Source organism: Pelodiscus sinensis, chromosome 7 (assembly GCF_049634645.1).
Source record: "Pelodiscus sinensis isolate JC-2024 chromosome 7, ASM4963464v1, whole genome shotgun sequence".
Taxonomy (NCBI): Eukaryota; Metazoa; Chordata; order Testudines; family Trionychidae; genus Pelodiscus; species Pelodiscus sinensis.
Genome location: NC_134717.1, coordinates 66,320,122 through 66,344,634, shown reverse-complemented (window position 1 = coordinate 66,344,634; position 24,513 = coordinate 66,320,122). Strand labels below are relative to the sequence as shown.

General features: G+C 43.5%; 1 protein-coding gene across 3 annotated transcripts in view; it reads right to left on the bottom strand.

Moving 5' to 3' along the window:
- Nucleotides 1–24,513, bottom strand: part of PMS1 (PMS1 homolog 1, mismatch repair system component) — an 84,938-nt gene that overhangs the window by 53,202 nt on the left and 7,223 nt on the right. The window contains exons 3-5 of one of the 3 annotated variants that reach the window (XM_075934175.1): nucleotides 24,164–24,346; nucleotides 21,879–21,981; nucleotides 18,141–18,304 (exon numbers count right to left, since the gene is read on the bottom strand). In XM_075934175.1, coding sequence (XP_075790290.1) covers nucleotides 18,141–18,304; nucleotides 21,879–21,981; nucleotides 24,164–24,346 — 450 coding nt within the window. Of the gene's footprint in view, nucleotides 1–18,140; nucleotides 18,305–21,873; nucleotides 21,982–24,163; nucleotides 24,347–24,513 lie in introns of those variants that run through there. The other 2 variants (XM_075934177.1, XM_006113324.3) reach the window with 2 other exon arrangements.

Genomic DNA, 24,513 nt, shown 5'->3' with positions numbered 1-24,513 from the left:
CCACGAGAACACACATCTTGAAGAACCATCATTACTGCACAAGGTGAGTAACTTCTTCTTCTTCAGGTAGTGTTCCCGTCAGTGCTCCACTGTGGGCGATTTCACAGCAGTAGCCTGGATGAAGGCAGCGGGTTCAGAGTTAGTGGGTTACCGCCGTGGTTAGCACTGAGCAGGCTACGGCTGCGTCTGTTAGAAGGATGTTCTGCAAGGCACAGTGTTTAGCAAATGTAAAGTCTGAAGACCAGGTAGCCACTCAGCAAATGTCCTTCAGGGGAACTCCCTTGAGGAAGGCCACAGAAGAGGCTACCGCTCTCATAGAGTGGGCTGTAATAGTCTGTGGAAGCAGCTTATTCCTTAGTTCGTAGCAGCAGGTTATGTAGGAGATGATGATTTTTGAAAGTCGCTGCGAGGAGAGAGGGGAGCCCTTCGAGTGAGCGTCCAAGGAAATGAACAAGTGCTAAGAGTTACGTGAGTTCTCTCGATATAAAACGTGAGGGTTCCACAAATGTCTAGAGAGTGTAGTCTTGCTTGGCGGTCTGAGGTATGGGGTTTCAGGTAGAGAACTGGCAATATAATGGGCTCATTTATATGGAAGGCGGAATTAACTTTTGGTAAAAAGGATGGTTGGGGACAAAGGATAACCACCTGAGGAGTAAAAATAGTGTTTGGTGGATTGGCTGAGAGGGAGGTCAATTCTCCTACCCTCCTTGCAGAGATAATAGCCACAAGAAAAATCACTTTCATCGATAGGGTATTGAAATCACAGCTCAAAGGAGAGGGGGTCACATTAATGTGTGTAGGACCAATTCTAAATTCCAGGGTTCTGGAGGATGCCTGTGATTGGGAAAGAGACTGGTAAGACCTTTCAAGAATCTCTTCGTGGTTGGGTGAGAAAATGGGGTGAATCCGTCAATTATTGATGAAATGCTGTAAACGCCGCCAGGTGTACTTTGAGCGATGATAAAACGAGACCAGCTTGTTTAAGATGTAGGATGTATTCCAGTATGAAAGGCAATGGGCTAGTGGTGCATGGCACTTTATGGGACATGCACCACTGTTGGAATCTATGCCATTTGTGCAGGTAAGTCACCCGTGTGGAAGATTTTCTGCTGTTCACGAGACCATTCTTAACCTCTTGAGAACAACTTATTTCTGTTTGTTTAAACCAACTAGCAGCCAGGCAAGAAGGGCGAGTCAGTGTGGTTGTGGGTGCAGTATTCGGCCGTGATCTTGTGACAGGAGAGCTGGACGGTCCGGGAGATGGAACGGAGGATGAGAAGACATTCAATATAGGTAGGAAAACGATACCTGGTGAGGCCAGAACGGAACTATTAGAATTATTGTTGCCTCGTCTAGGAGTATCTTCTCTAATACTCTCGTTATTAATGGAATGGGAGGGAACACATAAAGTAGACTCCCTTTCCAACTGAAGAGGAAGGAGTCTCCTATCGAGTGCAGGATGATTCCTGCTCGTGAACAATAATGCACACACTTTGTGTTGTACTGCGTGGCGAAAAGGTCGATGGAAGGGTGACCCCACCTGCTGAAGATGGTACATATGATGTGTGGGTGTATCTCCCACTTGTGCTGGCAAGCGAACTTTCTGCTCAGCACGTCCGCCATGGTATTGGCTTTCCCTGGTAAGTAGGCGGCGGTGATGGTCAACCATGCTGGTTGCAAAAGGTCCAGAGACGGATCGCCTCTGTGTACAGGAAATGGGAGCGTGCTCCTCTCTGCTTGTTTATGTAGTAGACGGCAGTAATGTTGTCCGTGAGCACTGTTGCAACCTAATTGCGAAGGAGGGGAAGGAAATACTTGCAGACATTCGCGACAGCCCGTAACTCCAACAGATTTATGTGGAGGAGGGACTCTTCAGGAGACCATTGGCCCTGGACTTGGATACCTTGCATGTGTGCTCCCCATCCCAGTAATGAAGCGTCCGTTGTGAGCTGACGCTTGGGTTGTGGTTTGTGAAAGGGGATACCAGCCAGCAGGTTGCCGGAAATGGTCCACCAAATAAGAGATCATTTGACCATGATGGGAACCACCACCATCCTGTGCACGTCGTGCCTGCCTGGTGTGTATATTCTGGACACCCAATGCTGGAGGCAGCGGAGGTGAAGCCGCGTGTTGGCTACGATGTATGAGCCATGTGCCCTAAAAGTTGTAGACACATGAGGACAGGTACTGTAGGGCTCGTGTTTATCACTTGCACCACATCTTGAATGGCCTGGAATCTGGCAAAGGTAAGTAGGCTTGAGCTGTTGTGGAGTGGAGATGGGCTCCTATGAACCGTATAGACTGTCGAGGAGTCAGTGAAGATTTCTGGATGTTGACTATGAGCCCCAGTGTATCGAACATGAGCCTCGTCGTGGTAACAGCCCACTCGGCTTCTTGGAATGAGCATGCTCTGACGAGGCAATCGTCTAGGTAGGGAAAGATGAAAATTCCTAACTGGCGAAGAAAGGCTGCCACTACCGCAAGCGTTTTGGAGAAGACCCTCGGGGCTGAGGATAGGCCAAACGGAAGGACTTTGTACTGGTAGTGGGCTGTTCCCACCAGGAAGCGGAGGAAACGCCTGTGTGCAGGATGGATGGCGATGTGAAAATAGGCATTGTGCAGATCGAGAGATGTGAACCAATCATTCTGTTCTAGGGATGGGATGATTGTTGCTAATGTCACCACCTTGAAGCGCTGTTTGCGTACGTATCAATTTAGTTGCTGAAGATCGAGTATGGACCGCCGCCCTCCTGACTTTTTCTTCATCAGAAAATAGTGGGAGTAAAAGCCCCTGCCTTGGAAGGCTTCTGGGACCCTCTCTATTGCTTCCATGCTGAGTAGGTGGTCTACCTCGTGAGCGAGAAGAAACTCGTGAGATGGGTCCCTGAAAAGGGAGGAGGAAGGAGGGGTAGTGGGGGGGAGGGATAGGAATGGAATCATGTAGCCAGATGTTATCAGCTGTATGACCCATCGGTCCGATGTTACTGCGACCCAACGGTGTTGGTAGGGCCTCAAATGATGGTGGAAGAGTGCTTTGGTGACGTTGTGAGTAGGTAGCAACTGGATGGTTCACAGTCCCTCGACGTTCCCGTCAAATCTGCTGTTTGCCTACCTGTTGGTGAGCTGGGCTGGGCTGTTGTGGACGACGCCTCTAGGGGTGTTGGCAACCTCTTTGGGTTTCATATTGTCTCCCCTAGGGTGGTGCATAGGGGAGCGGTCTCTGCCTCTGGTATGGCGCGTGGCGCCTCCGTCTAAAAGGCGGGGTGTACATACCCAGAGTCCTTAGTGTGGTGCGCATCTTTGCCAGAGTGAAGAACCTGGTCTGTTTTGTCCCCAAACAAATTCTGCCTGTCGAACGGCAAATCCTCCATTTTAGACTGGATTTCCTTTGAGGCTGCCACCATGTGGAGCCATAACGCCCTGCGCATCACGATGGATATGGCCATGATGCGGGCTGCTGTATCGGCTGAGTCTAGCGCAATATGGAGAGCTGAAAGGGCGGACGTGAAACCTTCTTGTATCACTGCTTTCAATATCTGGCGTTTGGACTCCGGAAGGTGCTCGAGGAGGGGGACAAGTTTGGCTAAATTATCGAAGGTGTGATTTACGAGCAAGGCCGAATAGTTTGCCACACGGAATGATAATGTGGCAGACGAGTAAACTTTTCTGCCAAAGAGGTCCAGCCTCTTGATGTCCTTATCCCCTGGAGTAGTGTTATGGTGGGGTGCTTTGGACCTCTGTTGGGTGGCATCGAGCACCAAGGAGTTCGGAAGTGGGTGGTTAAATAAGAACTCTACGCCATTGGCTGGAAAAAAAACTTTTTGTCCGCCTTTTTGTTGGTAGGTGGGATCAAGGCTGGTGTTTGCCAAATGCCATCAGCTATTTCCAGGATGGCGCCGTCCAATGGGAGGGAAACTCTTGAGGAGTGGGAAGGATGAAGATTCCTCAATAAATGGTGTTGTTTTTGATGCACCTCTGCCAATTGGACATTCTGGCTCTCAGCAACCCTCTTGAAGAGTTCCTGAGAGTCCTTGATGTTGTCCATAGGCAAAGAGCCCCCATGAAACACTGCATCATCAGGGGACTGGTGGTGAGAGTCCTCCGTGTCAGAGGGATGGCCGGCGTAGATATCAAAGGTCTCCACTGTTGTAGGCTGAACCCCCGAAGGCGTTGGTGGCCTGTCCGACTGTGGGGAGAAGGATGAACTCCTAGGTGGTGGGGGTAGCGGAGGACAGCGTGACAGCGATCTAGCTGTAGAACGAGGAGGTGAGCGCAGGGATCGGTCCCTGGAAGTGTAGTGTTGGTGCCACCTGTCATTGTGATAAGGTGAATAATGATGGTGATGCGAGTAACAATGTCCGTAGTAAGAGGTTCTATGATATGATGGAGACCTTGGAGACCTGAAGCATCGCCTAGAGTAGGAGGGAGATGGAGAGTAATATCGATGATAGTGATGTCAATGGTGCGGTGAGGCAGTCTCAGTTCGGTAGCTTGCAGGAGAAGGATGGTGGGATACACGAGGCGAGCATATGGGTGGTGAAGGAGGCTTGGGAGAGAAAGCCTCTGGCCCAGGGCTCGGAGACAGAGAAGATACTCTGTGCGTTCTCTCCTTGAATTTACTGCAGGCCTGGATAGGTGATGCAGATGAGACTGACCTTGTAGATGATGGAGGGCGTGGAGGACTGCGCTCCGTGCGCGTCAGTGCCGGCTTAGCAGAGGCTGAGGGTGCCCTGGTGAGAGGGGGTGCTCGTACTGGAGTGGTCGGTACCAGAGGCGGAGTCGATGCCGTAGTTTTCGGTGCTGACGAATCAGTGGGCTCCGCAACCATTGGTGCTGAGGCTATAGGTGGTGCCGTAGCGCTCAGTGCGGCAGCCACCAGTGACGATGATGGAGTCGGGGCCGTAGCTCCTGGTGCCGACGGAGTTGGTGCCAAGACTGTCGGCGTGGGTGCCGGTGGCACTCAGAGCAGCTGTAAAGGAGACGGCACTGATGGTGCCGGAGCTGATTTGGGCTGGTGTGCCGAGCGGTCCGACACACTAGTTGTGGATGCGCTACGAGGCTGTTTGTGTTTCTCCGTCCTGTAGGAGACCATGAGCCCCGAGGTCCCGGGCTGGTCCGTCGTGCTCACTCGTGGTGGCAGAGAACGGAACGGTGATGGAAGCTTTTTCTTGTACGCCTCCTTGGTTGGTACAAGGTGGGGTGGATCCGTGGGAGGTGCCGACTGCGGCCGAAGGGCTTTGTCAAACAATAACATCTTGAGACGCATTTCGCGATCTCTGCAAGCCCTGGCCATCAGTTTTGAACAGTGGGGGCACTTTTGTGGGATGGGCCCCTCATCGAGAAATTTATACATGTGGAATGGTCATCTGAGGCAGGCATGCAGTCTTTACATGCCGCACATTTCTTGAAGCCTGGGGAGCCAGGCATTGTGTTATCTTAACTACTAACTACTAGAAGAAGATTTTTTTTTTTTTAAGAACGAACCATTAACTAACTTTTAGAAGAACTATACTATTTACAAAAATAATGGTTCAAATTCTCTCCTCTCAGGTTCTGACAAACGACGTGCAAGGCAGCTGTTTCTCCGTCTGCGCCCGAAGACGGTTACGGGGAACTGGCTGGAGCCGGACTGCGTGACAGAAAATGGCACAAAAAACAGCAAGATGGCCGCTGTGCATGCGCAGTCCAGCAGACAACAGCTTTGAGATCTCTGATCTGCAGCGCCAGGACGGGCCCGACACCCACAATAGAGCACCCACGGGAACACTACCCAAAGAAGAAGGAAGCCTTAATCTTTTCTGAAAAGTGGAAAGAGGCTGTCAGCTTTTGCGTGAGATTTTACAGGATGTGTGTATAGACAAGCTGCAAATTTCCCACATTTTCCTTTAAGACTCCAGAATATTTGGTTTATTAAAATAGGTGACAAACTCCAAGTGTTACCGAAAGTCACAACTACCCACTAAAACAATGTCGTCCATTAGGAGGTGTGGAAAAATGAAAATACACTAGCAGGAGAAGTGCTTAGAGCTGTAGGGAAAGTAAAAGAACAATCACACCACCTTCTTGTTACAGAGAACCACTAATCATTAGTAAATTTTTATGGGGAAGAAACTCTAGTTGAAGAAGTCTTGTCAAGGTAAACCTAAGACCATCTAAATTAAGTTTACATTTTGCCAACTTTCTTCTGCTTAGCAGGCATATACACATGCATGTTGTATTATAACAATGTTCCTGTCAGTATTAGTGTATTTATATATTTAATAATCTACATTGCTCCCAAGAACAGGGCAGAGATAGAAGAATAATCTGGGTTTTTTGGTGATAAACTGCCAAGAAGAATGGCTGATATTTTACCTACGTGGCAGGCATAAATCACAGATTTTTTTTTTTAATTCAGTAGATTTCTTTTAAATTTTATTTTAGAGTATACGACGTCTTTAAAAAAATATTTCAATGGGTATGCGCTTATATATTAAATTTTAGCTCAGAAAAAAGACTCACTAAAAACAGATATATTCTGATGACAAAGCCCACCATTGTTTATTTTTTTTAAAAGAAATTAACAGCAGCAACCGAAACACAGAATCTTGAGTTTGCATTTGTAGGAAGGAAAACATAATAAAAAGAAGAAGTATGCAAACATTTGAAGTGTGTGTAAATCTTATTTATGGTGCACAAACACCTTAGTGTAAAAGCAAGCATTATTTCTAGGAAAGAAGAACAGTTGTCAACAAAATTCAAAAAGTCAAGAAGATAAAATAATAATAGCAATTATATTTTAAAAATCAGTTTTAAAAATTGTCAAGGTTATTTCATTTATACCAACCTAAAACTGGAGCATTGTTTTTAAATAAATGGTGTATATTCTCTCTCTTATGAAAAGAGCTTTTACAGAGTTGTCTCTTGGAATTAAGAATTATTAGCAAGTGCAGTTTTTAATAATAACCCAAAGTGGGGGAATCTCTTCTCCAACCCTCAACTAATCCCTAAGGATTAGGGGTCTTAATCATTCTATAGGTCAGCGATGGGCAACCTAAGCTAATGAGTGGGCCACATGAGTGGCCCTCCGTCTCAGTGGGCCGCAAGATTGTTGTAACCAAGATGATCACCCGGGATAGGGTAGTTTTGCTAACTGTGTTAGTGTACCCAGAATTTGAGGGGTATGCTGACTGAACCATAGCAGTGCTTTGATTGGATGCAGCAGGAGCACATGGCTCTCACACTCAATGTTGTATGCAATCAGCACACACTTCATGCATGTAAAACAAGAGTACACAAAATATCACATTAGTAATGCCAATAAGGAAAAACACTATGCGGACAGAAGCCAGCAGAATCTGGTAACCCGTGCTTGGACAGCAGTAAACAAAATGTCTCATGAGCCACACATAGAACCCTGATGGGCTGCTTCAGTCCTCAGGCTGCAAGTTACCCACCACTGTTATAGGTGGAAGGGAGCCAAAAGGTTGTGGAATGGAAGCATGTCACCTTCATGGCATTAGCTCCTCCTTCTTCACATATAATGCCCAACACTCACACATTTCTCTGTAAGCATCAGACACTGCAGAAAGGAAGGGGGGAGGCTACAGGAAAGTTTGGGGGATAGTAATTTTCCACAGTATTATTCCCCCCCGCCCCCTCTCCACAAATCCCAAGGGATTTCCTGAGTAAGTCGATGCTGACTCCATCAGCATTAACATATTCACTCAGGTTTCCCCTTAGCAATGTGTGCATGCTCTCCCGAGAAAGACATTTCAGAGAAGCAGGTGGTAAAGAAGCTCTTGGAAACATGATGTCTAAGAATCATGCTCGCTAAAGAACTGGGAGGCATCAGAAGGAACTGGAAGGCACTGAAAGAGCACAAGGCCTCTTGTGCATGGCCCTAGCCTTTGACAAAGCCAATAAGAGCCACACAGATTTTAGAGGGAGCTGCAAGTTCTCTGACTCATCCACTCTGCCTGTTCCATAGGGAAGGGATAAAGAAATTCTGCTCCCATGTCAGAATGAAGAGGCAATTCTGCAAAGTAAAATTTGCAGTGTCCAGTTGCCATATCTTATTGGCTGGTGGGGACAGGGTAATCTTTTAGCATTAAAACAGTACTATGTACAAATTCTTAAACTGTAGAGAAATATGTCCACATGTACCTTTTACTGTTCTACAGCAGAGTTGAATAAAAACTTCTCAAGGTAAGTTTTTTTAGAGGGAATGGGGGCAGAAGTAGATACTTTGAATCAGTGACATTACACAAACTGCAATGTGAGACTGAGAACTGAAGCTCATTTTTAAAGTACATAAAAGCTTTTTCTTTTTAGTATGTATTATTAGTCAACAGCAGCAACACGGGATATCATTGTAACAAAATACAGAGGAAAGGTTATAAAAAGGCACACCTTCAAGAAATTATTATATATTTTTCATTAATTCCTCTCCAAAATACAAAAGTAAAGCAGTCTGAATGCCTACAAGAGCTGCAGACATGTATTAGGTATTATGTAATGTACACTTAAACCAGTCATTGTTATGAGATTTCTTCTATATACAGTAAACTTCCGATAATCCGGCATCTTTAGGACCCAGGGGGTGCCGGATTATCAGATATGCCAGACTATCAGAAGGGGGGGCTATGAGGGGTTTGGGGTGGGGTGGGGGGATGCTACCCCAGACCCCCTCATAGCCCTCCCTTCTGATAGTCCGGCTCTGCCCCAGTCTGGTCAGTTTCAGCAGCGGCTGAATCGGGGACGCCTGCAGCAGAGCAGCTGGGGTGCTGCTGGGTTGGTCCGGTAGCGCCGACCCTTGGCGCCGCAAGACCAACCCGTCATCAACCCAGCTGCTCTTGGGGACGCCTGGGGCAGAGCAGCTGTGGTGCTGACGGGTTGGTCCCACAGCGCCGCTCCTCGGCGCTACTGGACCAACCCAGCAGCACCCCAGCTGCTCTGCCCCAGGTGTCCCCAAGTCAGCTGCTGCTGATACTGATCAGCGGCTGACTTCAGGAAGCCCGAGGCAGAGCTGCTCTGCCCCGGGCTTTCTGGAGTCAGCCCTGGTCAGTTTCAGCAGCGGCTGAATCAGGATGCCTGGGGCAGAGCAGCTTGAAGGCTGCTGGGTTGGTCCCACAGCGCCGAGGAGCGGCGCTACTGGACCAATCCAGCAGCACCCCAGCTGCTCAGCCCCAGGTGTCCCCAAGTCAGCTGCTGCTGAAACTTATCAGCGGCTGATTCCAGGAAGCCAGAGGCAGAGCTGCTCTGCCCCAGGCTTCCTGGAGTCAGCCCTGGTCAGTTTTAGCAGAGGCTGAATCGGGACGCCTGGGACAGAGCAGCTGGGGCGCTGCTGGGTTGGTCTGGTAGCGCCAAACCTCGGTGCTGCGGGGACCAACCCAGCAGCACCCCAGCTGCTCTGTCCCAGGTGTACCCAAGTCAGCTGCTGCTGAAACTGACCAGCGGCTGATTCCAGGAAGCTGGGGCAGAGCAGCTCTGTCTCCGGCTTCCTGGAGTCAGCCGCTGGTCAATTGCAGCAGCGGCTGAATCCGGGACAGCTGGGGTGCTGCTGGGTTGGTCCCGCAGCCCCGAGGGGCAGCGCTACTGGACCTACCCGGCAGCACTCCAGCTGTTCTGCCCCCTGCTTCCTGGATTCAGCGCTGGTCAGTTTTAGCAGCGGCTGAATCGGGGAAGCTGGGGGCAGAGCAGCTCCAGTGGTCTGGCTGCCCGGAGCACTTCCGGGTTCCTGATGGTGCTGGACCATCAGGAGTGCCGGACCATCGGAGTTTTACTGTACTGTGCTGTCACTTAAAAAGAATGATGGATGGGAAACTGGATGGCTGAAGACATTAGTAACAGGATACAGAGCATTTCACATCTAGGTCATCAGTTCGAATTAAGTCCAGGTTGGTAGTGACCAATAGTTGTTACCATTTGACAGCTGTTCAGTAGCTGATGTAAAATGAGTTGATGGTCTCTAGTAGACAGGTGCCCACATCACAAAAAACCCACCCCATATTTAGCACCATTTGGCTTCCTCAGCAAAGAGGCTGAAGAGTAAATAGACATAAAGACTACAGGTTAGGAGACAGTGGCAGGATAATTGGGAAGCCTACACCGACCACCAACATAAGTTGTATCGCTTCTGTGGGCATGCAGTTTGCAATGTTATCAATTCAGCGCCTTTCACAAAATCCAGAGTCTTTTTCAATTACAAAATAGGTGGGAAGCTCATAACAGAACAGAGTTTGCAGTGTCTTGACTACACCACCACAAGGTAGCTACCATTTTAGATTCCTGAACACCCTGTACTTTAAAACAGCCTTAAACTTTAATGTGCTTCTTTGGGAATTGCATGTATGAAGGATACAAACCTTTAAACACACCTGCATAAACTTGCTCCTCGGAGGAAAAATTCCAACCCAAAGGGCCTGATTCTCCATTTCTCGTACTTCATTTGGGTCTAATCCAAAAACAACTGAAGTCAGGGGAAAAATGCCCATTGATTAAAATGGACTTTGGATCATATCAATACAGGCTGAACTTCTCTAGTTTGGCACTCTCAGGACCTGATCAGTGCTGAACCAGATAACTTGTTGAACTATGGGAGATCAGTATTGGCTAGCAGCGTTATCACTGTTTACTAGGGTCTTAGAAGACATGCAGGGAAAAATTAGAGCTAAATATCAGCACAGAACACTGAGAGCCAGGACTGGTGGCTGTAAACAAACTTTATGGGACTGCAGGAAAATTGGTCACACCCATGATAAGCAGACAAATGACTAACTAAAATCTTGCTGGATCATTGATGTTGCTGGATCAGAGTATGCCGGACTACAGATGTTCAGCCTATAGTCATATAAAAACACTTTAATTCTATAAAGTGCAAGATGGTGTAGAAGCAGACCTCAAACCTGCGAGCTAAGTTGTTTTTGGGCTCCTGAGTACTGCACAATGTTAAAATTATTCTGGTAAAATAAAATATTTAAAATAGTTAATAATGACATATTAAACTGGAAAATCTTGAAGACTAAAACCACCTATAGCTGTATCTACAGAAATAGGAATTCAAAGAGATTAATTATGTCCTTAAAGAGGTTTATTATAGAACTTCATTGACAATAATTCTAATTTGTCGTTCTGAGAAAATAATACATTTTAAATATCCAAAACATCCAAACCAACTTTTAATGAGCCAATTCTCAACCACAATTCCCCTGTGTACTTTGAACCATCTCGTTTAGAGATCTAATTTACCACTCTTGTGCTCTAATTTTGCACCATCATCATAAACTGGGATCTAAATTAATCCTATCAATTGAAAGAAAGGACTGGAATATTTCTATGGCAGGAGTGAGCAAAATATGTCCCAGTGGCCAAATCCAACCCGCCAAGCCATTTGATCCGGCCCATGGCTGCCCTGCTGCTCCCCCCACCCTAAGCCAATTACTAGGGAAAAGGGAAGTGTGCTAAGTTGTTCGCTGTTCAAAGCAGCTGGAGGTTCCCTCCCCTGCCAGGGGCACGTGGCACCTAGAGGGAGCCGCCATTTGTACAGTGAATGACTTTGTGCACTGCCCAGCCCCCAAGTTCCGACTGGCCTGGGGGAGGGGAGCATGTGAAGTCTCATCTCTCCCACCAGGGGTGCACGGCAAGCAGAAGGAAGAACCAGCTGTTCAAAATGGCTAGCAGTTCGCTCTAGGTGAGAAGTCTCCTCTCTCTGTTTAAACAAGAGTAACTAATTCTGAGATGTGCCACATGCTCCATCAGGTAATATCAACTTTAAATAAGCTCACATAATACTCTTATAAATTATTTCTATTTGGCTGTCTCATTATTCAGTATGCTGTCAAGGAACATGGTGATGAAAGAAGAAAAAATACCTCTTTCTAACATACCCACACTGGCAAGAGGATCAACATTATCAGTATTCAAAGAATGTCTTGGCAGGATAAACCTTCACAAAAGTAGGAGCACTAGTTGATCCAAGCTGTCAAAACAGCAATAGTACTTCAAGGGTTGATTTGCATTACTGCTAATGAAAAAAAATTAGCAGACACAAAAGCAACCATTACTTACTTCAGAAATTCATTGATAAATATACTCCGGGAGAGCAAGAAAACAAAGTGATTTTTTTTTAAAGAAATTAATCCAAATATCATGAAGAGCTGTTGTTGGTTTTTTCATTCAGAACTTTAAATTTTCTTTCTTTTTTCCCCCCAATATAACAAATACATGTGACAAGCAAGTGGACTACATGATACCAAGACAAATTTCTAGAAACTTCAGTCAGAAGACGCATAACACCCACTGTTTAATAAGTCAAATGGTAGATATGGAACAAAATACAGTATGTTTTGATGCCTATTGTCAAATGTTTTAAATGTGAGGACCCTAAAGAGCTAAAATCTAGGATAAGAGTCCTGATTTTCAGAGATGCTGAGCACCTGGTAAATCCCATTAATTTCATGGGACTCAATGGATTTAAATGCCTAAGCACACACTTGCACATGTGAAAGTTGTCCTATGAATGAACTCTTTGCACATGTACAGCGCACCTTTTTTCCCAGCTAAAAGATGTTTTTCACTCTTCTTTCATTTCTTAGCCAGTCCTAGCCTCTCCATCTGTATGGTTTTTCCCCACTTAAGGCTTGTCTACACAATGTGTTAATTTGCACCACCAATATGTAAATTCTACAGAGCACCAGAGTGCTGTGTACTGGCTGGCCTATATGGACACTGCTGGTACACACTAAAAGTTCCTTAGTGCATGGTTAATGTAATACTTTTTAAAGGGCCCACACTTTTACCTAGAAAAGGATCTGAAACCAGAATTTACACCCCTTTGATGCAGACTTATGCATCTGGTAGACTTGCCCCCTTGTCAAACTGCCCGTTATGCAGTATATTAAATTATCATGACTGTACTCCCAACTGTTAACCTTCACTGCTTCTTTTCCTCCCCCACTCTCTCCAATTCTCAACCACTGATTTCTGTTCAGTGTGTTCTTTTAAAAAAGCAACAAAAATTAAACCCGGAAAGATCCTAACCCTTTGAGCTCATTTGGCTACACTTTATGCTTGACAGGTGTCTCAAGCCACCCATCCACATACTGTAAATGAACATGCAAGCCACCAATAGGGATCCCCAATAAGACTATGGCTTTTTCTGCTTTGGAACGCAAGCTCGTTGCTGACACCGGTTTTCTTTCACAGCAGCACAAGGTATTGACATAGACCCACAATGCAGGATTCTAGCAACTAATTTGAATGATTATATATGACCCCTTATTTATGTAACAGGTGGTCTTAGAAATAAATTCATGTACTCCATGAGGAAAGTGTTATCCTAAGCTTACCAATGAATATTTGGAAAATACTATATGTTAGAGTATATTTCTAGCACACAGTATGATAGGCTCAGCATGAAGTAGACAGATAGATCTATTGGTCTGGATTACTATAGCTTTGTGATAATTGTGTTCTTTAGCTTCTGATAAAAGAAGACAAAAAGGTACTCTTCATGTAGTATGCTATTGCTGTAAAAAGATATGTATGTATAGAATTGAGAGAAATTACAAGTTAGGATATAAGTAAAGCATGTTGAAGTACTTATAAAAGCTAAAAGCAGTTAAATCTATTTATCAAAGTATCTGCAGTTTATAACCTCAAACAGATCTTAACAATAGTAAAAACTGAGGTACAACAATAAATTCATGCCCAGACCAATTTAACACATTAATAGTTTAAAAATTATCAGAGACCCCCCCTTGGTTTGTCTCAAATCTTAGTTGGCTTGTGGTTTTCTCAGTTCAGCTACAGCTAATGAGTGACCTCTTGTGTTGAAAAATCTCTGGGTTGCTTGGTTTTTAATTTATTTTTATGTATTTTTTAAAATGGATCACGTACTTGTGAAGACAAACAGCCCTAAAACTCAAGGTCCTATCTTTAGTCTCAATCCAAGTACAGCATATTAGTAGGAATAACATGGGGAGGGAGGGCACATTGCACAAACAGTATACTTGAATCTTGTTTTAGAGTAATTAGCTGTGAAGATGAGAAGATAATTCTTTCTTCATGAAAGCCAAGATAATTCAGTCTTGGTATCTTTCCCAAAACTGCCAGAATGGTTGATATTTTCATACAGAAATCTGCTCCCATGGGAATAGACTGAGATTTTTATTTGAAATAGGCATCAAGTGCCTGCCATACCAGAAGGCCTTTTGGTCCTTATCTTTGTCAATAGCTTAAAACTTCTGTTATCCTGTGTGAGGATAACAGACCGCATTAAACACATGGCATAGTTTGAGGAGAAAAGAAAGAGAAGGGAGAAAAAAATTAAGACACGTAATAATCAGCAACTAAATCTGAATGGGACTAAAATACACACAGATGATAAAAGCACCCAGTAAAGCCTTATCCTAAATATATACTTGGAGTGTTCTATCACTCTCAATGATCTGCCTTTTAAACTTCAGCAACTCTTTGATTGTTTATCATGTCAAAGTATTTTTAATCTGAAGCAGAGAGCACGTGGGAAATAAATTGCACTAAGAAGGCAATTGTGATCCACAGCAAGTATGGAGGGTCAGGAACTTACACCAAATCAGGCAGGTTTTAGAATGAAAAATGTGCTACAAGCCTCTTACTCTGAATTCCTGAGGTCATTCAGCACTTAATTCTAAATTGAGTTCAGAAAGTGTATGCAGCTTATTTTTCATTCTTTTTCACAATATTACATCACCAAGAAATTAGACATTTTAATTGTTCCTTTAGGCGAGGTAATTGTTGCTCTAAATCAATATAATCAAAGTCTGTGGATGTGGGGATAGGATTGCCAGGTGTCTGGTTTTTGACAGGAATGCTTGGTTGAAAAGGGTCCTTGGCAGTTCTAGTCAGCATCCTGATCAGGCCATTAAAAGTCCAGTTGGCCATCTACAATAAGGCAAGCAGACTGCAGCCTTGGCTACTAGAAGCGGATGGCATGTCCCTCTGGCTCTTCTTAGGCACAGTGCTCCCACCCCAGCACCAGCTCCAAAACTCCTATTGGCCAGGAAACAAAACCAGTGGGAAGCTGCACAATGCCACCTGCCCATCTCTGCACCTATGAGGCAGCCAATTCCAGGAGGCACCTGACATAAATGTTACCCAGAGCCCGTGTTCCAACTCTTCTCATACACCCCAACACCTACCCCAGTCTGTAGCTTTCTCCAGGACTCCAAACCCCTCGGCCCCAGCTCAGAGGCCCCTCCTACACCTGAAACTCTTAATCCTCAGCTCCAACCCAGAGCCCATACTTCTAGTTAGAGCCCTCATCCTTTCCCATATGCCAACCCCACTATCCCAGCACAGTGACAATGAGTGAGCGAGCGAGCAAGGGTGGAGAAGAGTGAGCCATGAGGGAGGGGAGGGATGGATCAAGGGCAGGGCCTCAGAGAAAAAGCAAGGCAAGGTTATGGTCCCCGAGAAGGGGCAGGGCAAAGGTGTTTGGTTTTCTGCAAATAGAAAGGACAATCCTACTCAGCTATAAGTTTGAAATTTCATACTATCTGTAATCCACAGCCGAATTCTCACTGATCACAGTGAAAAAAATTATACCAAGTTGCATTTATGGAGTGCCTAAACTTTTAGTTATTATTTATTCAGTATTTTATTGTCAAATATGTAAGATCATTTGTCATTTCCACCAACAGTGCAAACATGAAAGATTTATTATAAATATTCTAATTGATAGAAATAAAAAATGAAATAAATAGTATAATGAATTGAAATAATGCTTTAACTCCCAGACTGCTAGGTAAGAAATTAGTCCACCACCATACAGCAGGGGTGATCAGACTGTGGCTTGCAAGCCACATGCAGCCCTTTTACCATTAAGGTGTGTCTTGTGGAGCCTTCTCCACTGTCTCCCGTTCACCACCTACTAGATGGGGAGGCTGAGAAGAGAGCTCAGGACCTGTCTTGCAGCAAGGTGGTGGGGAACAGGCTTTTGCCAAGTGAGGAGAGGGATCTCGGGACTTCAGTATAGTAGGGTGCATCTTCTAGGGCTTCAGCAGGAGCAGGGCTGAAACCCTGAACCCTGTCAGATGCCTCCTGCTGTGCTGAAGCCCAACCCCCAGCAGGTTTCCCTCAGCTCTCAAACTTCTGAAGATTGTTGTGTGTGGCTCAACGGGCCAATACATTTGGCCACCCCTTCCATAGTTTTTTTTTTTATTAAAAAGAAACACTTTGGTAGAATCTATTTGGCCATTAGGTGTCACTCTTTACTTTCTGTGGCAACATGGAAGTTTGTGGGCCTAATTTTCCTCTCACTTATGTCAGTATAAATCAGTAGCAGCTCTAATAATAAAGTTAGAGGAGTTAAACTGGTATCACCAGAGGAATACCAGGACCAGCGTACCATTTCTGTAGGTTTGTAGTTAAGATTTCTGTTAGATCTCCATGACAGGTCATTTTCCCTGCACTGGCTCTACAAGGGTTAAAACTAGTCTGAGGAGGCTCAGGAGTAGGCAGCCACAAGTGAAGCTATAGATAACTAGGGCCCACTACAGTTGAGGGCTGTATACATAAGTGCTCCTGGACGGGAGGAGAGACACACTCTTGCTTCAGGCATGGAGCAGGAGGTACCTACTTGCCAGGGATGCTATAGCAGCTTCCTGACACACAGCAGGGTTGGTGAGCTCTGGCTAGGCAAACTTCCAAGCTGAGGCCTTGTTCTCCAGGCCTGGAGACAGCCAAGGCAGCAGGTCCACCCTCTTGCCAATGACGAGTGGCCATTTCAGCCTGCAGTTTACCAGAGGCTGATAGAGATGATGACTGGCAGTGGATCATTGAGCAAGATGGGTATAGGGCAATTGGGAGTTCCCTGAAAGGGAGTGTGGAGGCACTGTGGCAGCGCAGTATGCAGAGTGGAGGGTTCCACGGTCTGAAAGGGAGGTAGTTCCCAATGCAAGGTGGTAGAACCATTAACACAAACAGATAATAGTAGGTGAGACACCGGCCAGAAGGGAGCGCTCCAGGCCTGAACTGAGGTAGTTCACAAGTGACTAACGGGAAGTGCCGGTGGTGAGTTGTCCCATCTTACAACTTTCCATGATTAAAAAAAATGTATTCAAATAATATGAAGGTCCAGATAGCTTTTGATGTGGTGTCTCTAATCAGGGCATAAAATGAGTGCTAGTTTAGTCATATATGGGTCTGATTTAGCTTTTCTTAACTACACATAAATCAGGATTGCCTGGCCTGATATGGCATATTTCAAGTTGTTCCTGCAATGATCTCTTATAATTCAACCATCAGAGACAAAATACTACACACACAAGAAGCACTATCTACGCAGCCTGTTTCAGTGTTCAGTAAAGTCAGTGGAAGCCTTTCCATTGACTTCAATTAGCAACAGATCAGACTGTTAGAAAGAAAGGCGAAGATATGGTTATTAGAGCTGTTAGATAGCATGTAATTGAATAACTGTGTAACCGCATCAAAATCTAGCGGTTATACAATTATTCGATAATCCCCAGGGTTGGGGCCTCTCAATTGGAGGCAGCAGGGCAGTATCAGCCCTGTCTGCAGAGGGCCCGAGTTCCCCATGGACAGAGGCTGCTCCGCAACAGCCTCTGATGGAGGCAACAGCGCGGGGAGGCGGGGGGGGAAGAGGGGGAGGAGGTGGTGCTTGTGGGGAGCCAGCTTAAAAGCTGGCTCCTCATGGGACCAGCTCCCACCTCCGAGGCAGCTATGAGGGGAGTGCATATAGTCGACAAGATTAACCAATAAATCCGGAATTATTGGTTAATCATGTAGTCGACTACAGTTGACATCCCTAATGACTATGCCTCTTTGTTCTGTACAATAACAAGTATGTTATCAGTGCCCAATAAACCACTGCACTGTGCAACCTATATACACTAAATTACATTTTTGGAGGAGCAGAGTTCTCTTTGAAAAGCTGGCATTGCTTATCTAAAATGCGAATTGTCATAAGATAATAAATTCATAGGTAATGATAGAGTGTGTGGGGGGGTCTGAACTAACCTTCAATTATAGCAAATTCCTAAAAATCAAAGATCAGATGACAAAACACAATTGTAGTAATGGCTGAACAAAATCTTTATAGTCTTTATTTTCTTTAATTTTGAATTTGTGATATTTGGCACAAGAAAAGTCACTTTTACCTTGTTATGTGTAAACATTATCCGTAGTTCTGGCTTTATGATACCATACGCCATCAAAAGGTCTTGGATTTTTTTTAATTCCTCCTTACATTTTTTAGTTGTTGAGTAAAACTGTTTTCTTACAGGAAGATTCTTAAACAACTTTAGTGCAGTTACAGTTGTACCTGCAAGTGGGAAATAAGACTTTAAAGTAAACATGAAAAGCACAGGACTGGTTGAGTGTAAAGAAAAAATATCACTTGTGCTGAAAGAGGCTATTCTTCCTAATAGGTACATGCACATAATTCTTATTAACATGAATTAGAATCATACGTGCATGAAGAGAAGGACATACTGCTACATTAGCATTCTCCTCCACAGCAAGCTGACTGCTAGATTTCACAGCTGTGCAAGCTGATCATGTCCTTCAACTGGAGTTATGCTCAAGCTACTTGACACCTAGATTACACATTTTTTCCATTTCTGGCAAGCCACAAGGATTTACCGAATTAATCTTATATTACATTTTGATTTTTCTAGTTTCATCCATATCTCTTTCTCCGGTATTAGCAGGGACCAATAAACTGAAGTTAAAATTTCATCTACAGTACATCTGCTCTAGTGCAGACCCACTAAGCTCTCATCATGTGTCTAATCATAGCTTCTTCTAATACTGTAGCAAACGTTTCTCTATCTGTCCTTAGCATCTGCCTATAATATACCTAAATTGAAAAGCAATGCAAGAGATTTTTTTCTTGATGCAAAAACCCACCATAGCGGTAGTAGCATCTGAAAATCAGTAATAAAATATACAGGTTAACAGTCAAGTTCACCTACTTCAGAAAACCTTACTAATTAACTATAAAACAAAAGGAAAAATACACTACTGCATTTCATTAAAGTTCTAAAGGAAAGCCTGTTTCAAAAGATGCGGATATATTTGCCACTAAATTAAGAGTACAATGCCTATGAAATCAACAATATAAAATCCAGATAAATAAAACAATCAATCAGTCACAGATTATAAAGAGGCAATTTTGCTATATTATTTAATTATGAAATGTTATATTAACATCATGCCGTGATAATTATCCCTCATGTTTAAATAAGATGTCACAACGAAGGCTTTTTATACCTGAACCAAACACAGAATTAAAAATGTACTGAAGTTAAGAGGTACGGTATTAAAAATCTCTACCTTTGAAAAAAAACAGTAAACAATTTAAAATATTAACAAGCAATTTGAAGGGGGCACTATCATATTTTACAAGAAAATTCTTAAGATTGAACTGTGCTGCTCTCTCAATTTAGCACACTCTATTTGAGCCCTGATTAAATTCCAGTCCTGAAATATGCTTCCTGGTACATTTTATTCCAACTTCAAGAGTCAGCCATTTAGAGCTGTAATATAAAAAGATATGGTTTTGATTGTGGTTTGATGACATTTTCTTTCTTACAAGTTGACTGTAGCACAGATCAGTTCTTAAACCAACCTAAAGGCTCTTTTAACATGAGGAAGGGGACAGGATTGTAACCCAATTATAGAATTTTAATGTAAGAATTATTCTCTGCTACTAGGTAAATTTATTCCAAGTACTGCTATTTTTTTTAACTGTATGCTAATAATTATTTTTATTGGGATAATACATAATATTACACTGAATATTAACTGAGAAGGAAGGCTAATGGCCTACTCAAATCAATCAAATACAATTAAAAAGTTAGACTGTGAGAGATATATAATTTTATCTTACATTAAAAATGTAATTAAATAAAGGCAGAAGTACTTGTATTTCATCAGGAGTCAATCATTCAACAGTTCTGGTAAATATAAAGGTCATGACAATACAGCTCTTATCCAAAATTTGATTTCCTTTGGTTTTAGATCATAGATTCTAAGGCCCAAAGTCATCTCTGTGATCATCCAATCTGACCTCCTGCATAATACAGGCTACAGAATTTCCTTGAATTTATTCCTATTTAAATTAACGATGTTAAAGACTAGTTGACTAACCGATGAGCATTTGCTTATTGGATAGTCTTTTGACTACAGCCGCTCCCCGAGTTGCGAACTGTCAAGTTACGACCGTTCGCACTTACGAACAAAGCTCCCATGGAGTGGTCATAAAGGCAGTCCCCGAGTTACGAACACGACCCGTGCTTACGAACAGCGCGGTCGCGTGTAACTTAATGGGGTCCGAGTTATGAACGGATTGAGTTATGGCCAAGTGTTTGGTCCATAACTTGTTCGTAACTCGGAGAGAGGCTGTAGTTGATATTCTCTCTCCCCCCCTTGCTGCCTCTATCACTGACAATTTTACCATTTTTATCTTGTTATGGACTAACACCATTAGAATTCTTTTTGTTCCTAATATTTGTGAAAAAATCCTTGCTGTTCTTAACTGAGTTGGCAATAGACTTAGCTTTAAGTTTATCAATTTTCTACAGTTCCTAGCTTCTGATTTATAGTCATTATTATCAACTGCTCCTTCCATTTGTGTATGGTTAAGTGTTCTTAAATAATTCACCCTGAACAACAACAATAAACTGGGGAGAGAAAACTTGGTTTTGAACAGAGAAAAGTATGTAGATGTGAAGAAGCTAGGGAGCACTGCTGAGATCCGTCTGAAGCTGGAAGCAGTAGAAAAGGAACTGAGGAGCCTGGGGGGAAAAAGAAGGCGGGGGTACTGCTCTGAAATCTCTGATTTAAGGCTTGGCAGCAGTGCATTGACCTAATGTGGAGCACCCACGGGGACATCTCTCTTGAAGAATGTAATGTTCATAACATATCTATAGGCAAGTTCATGCATAATATCAACATAAGCTCTCACTGTGTAACAGAGGGGAGAGTCCACCTCATAGTGATTACTCTGTAATGAAAGAGGTGCTGCGGCTCAGGCAATTAGGTGCCAGGGCTCAAGCAATTTTTTACTTTCATAACTGACACAGGAAGCCCAGAGGTTCTATGAACAGACAAATCTACAGGTGCTGGGCCTCAGCCCTGGCAAGCCCCAGGACAAACGAAGCACTGCCATCTCTGTATCATGGCTGTATGGAACGCCACTGGCAGCATGGAACGTAAGCCCACCATTCTACCAGTGACAGGGATCATCTACATGATTTTACTAGTCTGTGTGGACACTGAAGGCCATGCATGTTCTATTCTGTTTAGGCTTTGCACTTTCTAGTTACTGTGGTATCAAAGGGTGTATCTACATAGCACCTTTAGCTCAAAATAAGCTACACAAGTTGCATAGCTTATTTCGAGTGTATTTTAAAATAGTTTATTTCATAATTTTGCTCGGTCTACACAATGCCAAATTTCTAAATAACTTGCTATTCCAAAATGCCCCTTAACCCTCATGAAACGCGGGTTACCAAGACATCAGAATAAGCCGCCTGTTATTTTGAAACAGCTCCACAGTGTAGGCATACTCTAAGTGTCCTATCCTCTTTTTACATTCAACCCTCCCACTAATTTGCTTTTCAATTCATAGAACCCTATAGAACTTTTCAAGTCTGCAGATTTTCCCTTTTTTTGGGTTTTGCACAGAAAGCAGAGATATGGCCCCTAGAGATTCTCAGTTGGAAATGAGGCACCTGTAACTATTTTACTTTAATTTCTCTTCGTCACAGCTGCTCAAATTTTGGGTGTGCTGCACTGGGGATCAGAGCAGGATATAGGAGTTAAAATCTTCCAAATCTGATCAGTTCTTCTTCTAAGGATAAATGCAAAACATCACAATAAGCATACCTAACCTTGCCCAAGATGAGAAGGCTTCTGAGAAGTTACATGCCCGCTGCTGTCCAGAATGTACTGGGTGCTAAAATCATCAGCAGCTGTCTTTGTCGTGATCAAAACCTGGAAATAAAGGACCTCAAGTCAGCCAGGGATTTTCAAAGATCAAAATGCCATGAAGACCTGAAATATGTTCTGAAATGAGTCTCCGCATCAAATTACTTAAACAATTTTTTTGAAGTCTGTTTCTTTTCTTTTTCATCAGACTAATGAAAAAAATACCTCAATACATTGATTTTCTATCCCTATCATTAAAAACGGCAGATTTCTACTTCTTTTTCTTACATACCAGTATACTATGTGAAGAGTAGCTTTTTAAACAATGTCTGCAATAATACACATTTCTAAACTGACTTTTTGAAATTAAATGTATTTAAGATTTTCAAAATCCTATTCTTCATGAGAGAAAACATAAGGGCTGTGTCTACATTGGTGAGACCTTGCGCAAAAGCAGTCGCTTTTGAGCAAAAACTTGCTGCCTGTCTACACTGGCCAAGAGTTCTTGCGCAAGTACACTGACGTTCTAATGCACTAAATCAGTGCTACTTGCGCAAGAACTATGATGCTCCCGCTCAGGAAGAAGCCCTCTTGCGCAACTGTTCTTGCGTAAGAGGCCAGTGTAGACAGGCAACATGAATTTCTTGTGCAAGAAAGCCGTATGGTTAAATGGCCAACAGAGCTTTCTTGCGCAAGAGAGCGTCTACACTGGCAAAGATGCCTTTGCGCAAAAGCACATCTCTTGCGCAAAAGCACAAGCCAGCATAGACGCTCTCTTCTGGAAGAGTTTTTGCATCACATGAGTTCTTTCAGAACAGTTTCTTCATAAGGAATTCCAAAATAAAACAAATCATCACTATCTGCCCTAATAATATGTTTCAGTAGCAAAGTACTTTTTAAATGGCTTGGGTGATATTCAAAAGACCCTATACCAAAACCAAGAGTACTCAACAGTCCAATAAATATGAAGTAACTGCATTCAGATATTAAACCACTGAATTCAAATTTTCAAATGATCTGAATGGAAGGTATTAAGGTTATCAGAAGTATCCTAGAGATCTTTAAAAAATAATCAAACTGACTTTAAATAGGAAAAGTTTTGCATGTAGCTATACCTTCTGAGTGAAAAACAGCTACAGCATAGCCATATATTGCACCACTACACACTAGTTTAGCGCAGGAAGTGAAGAACCACAGAAATGTATGGCTGCAAGGAAACGCAGGAAATCATCTATTCCATCCTCCTTTCATGCCCCAATACTGAGGAAGGATTACATATATGGAGACTGTCCCTGACAGGTACTTGTCTAATCTGTTCTTAAAACCCTCCAACAACAGTGAATATACACTCTCCCTAGGTAATCTCTTTCAGCACTGAATTCCACGAAGGAGTAGTTGTGATACTGTGATTGGACGTGCTTGTGAAAAAACAGACTCTCCCCAGCCCATGGGTTCATGGTCAGCCCACACTCTCACACTGAAGCTTCTCTGTCTTGGGAGATGAGGATCAGCCTGTGGGTAGCTTGGGCCTATCCCACAGAGACTTTCGAAGGTAAAGATGAGAAACTTGAATTTGACTCAGTATGAAGCTGGTAAAAAAGGTGCACAGAACATGGTCTCAATGCTTTGTACTGCTTAACAGACAGATTTTGAAAACAGAGCTTTTTGTAGTAAGAAGTTTCATTCCTAGATATTAGTGCATTGTAGTGCTCAGTTGTACTGGTCACAAACACACGACCACTGTGACCAGATCAGAGAACAGGCTCCTAGCTACTCAAAGGTGAAAGAAGATGTTTTACCAGTCATAGATATCTGAATAGCGAGGAACAATGAGCAGTCTAACCAGACCTCATGACTGAAGATCATTATGATAATTGGATGGCAACTGATGTGAGATTGAATGATGAATAAGAACATTCTGGACAGCCTGTACTCTGGAATCAAAGGAAAGGATCAGGTCACACTGCAAACTGTTGCCTTGAGGGGAGAAGTGAAACAATGCTGGCTACCAAACTGATTTGATAAAGAGCCAGTGACTAATCCTACAGTGAATTCAAAATAAGCAATCTTTCCAGCTCTGTGGCTTCACTGGAGTGAAAGGCAAGTTGTCCAAAAGATATCAAACCATCCAAATTATACCTTTAAAAAAAAAAGTCAGCATTCTACAGTGAGATTGAGGGTACAACCTTAAGTCCTTGCATTTATATTTTGTAATTGTTTAAGACAGCAAGAAAGTCTGACATCTCACCTCAGCTATGCAGCAAATTGATCCTAAGGCTTCACCACGAAAACCATAGGTGGTCAAGCTTTCAAGATCCTCAGGGCAGCTTATTTTTGAGGTATAATGCTTAACTGCCATAACTGGAACATCAGCAGCTTTGATGCCGTCACCATTGTCTCGCACCTCTACCTTGTCAAACCCATAATTCTCCTAAAAAGAGTAATAATATCAATCACAAAAATACATCTCAAATGCAAAATTAGAGATTATGTATAACGGTTAGTCCACGTGTATTGAAGGCTCAGTCCTTCAGCCCTCAAAATTAGGGATGTGAATGACTAGTTGACAGGGTAGTTGATGAGTTGCTCCCCCCCCCC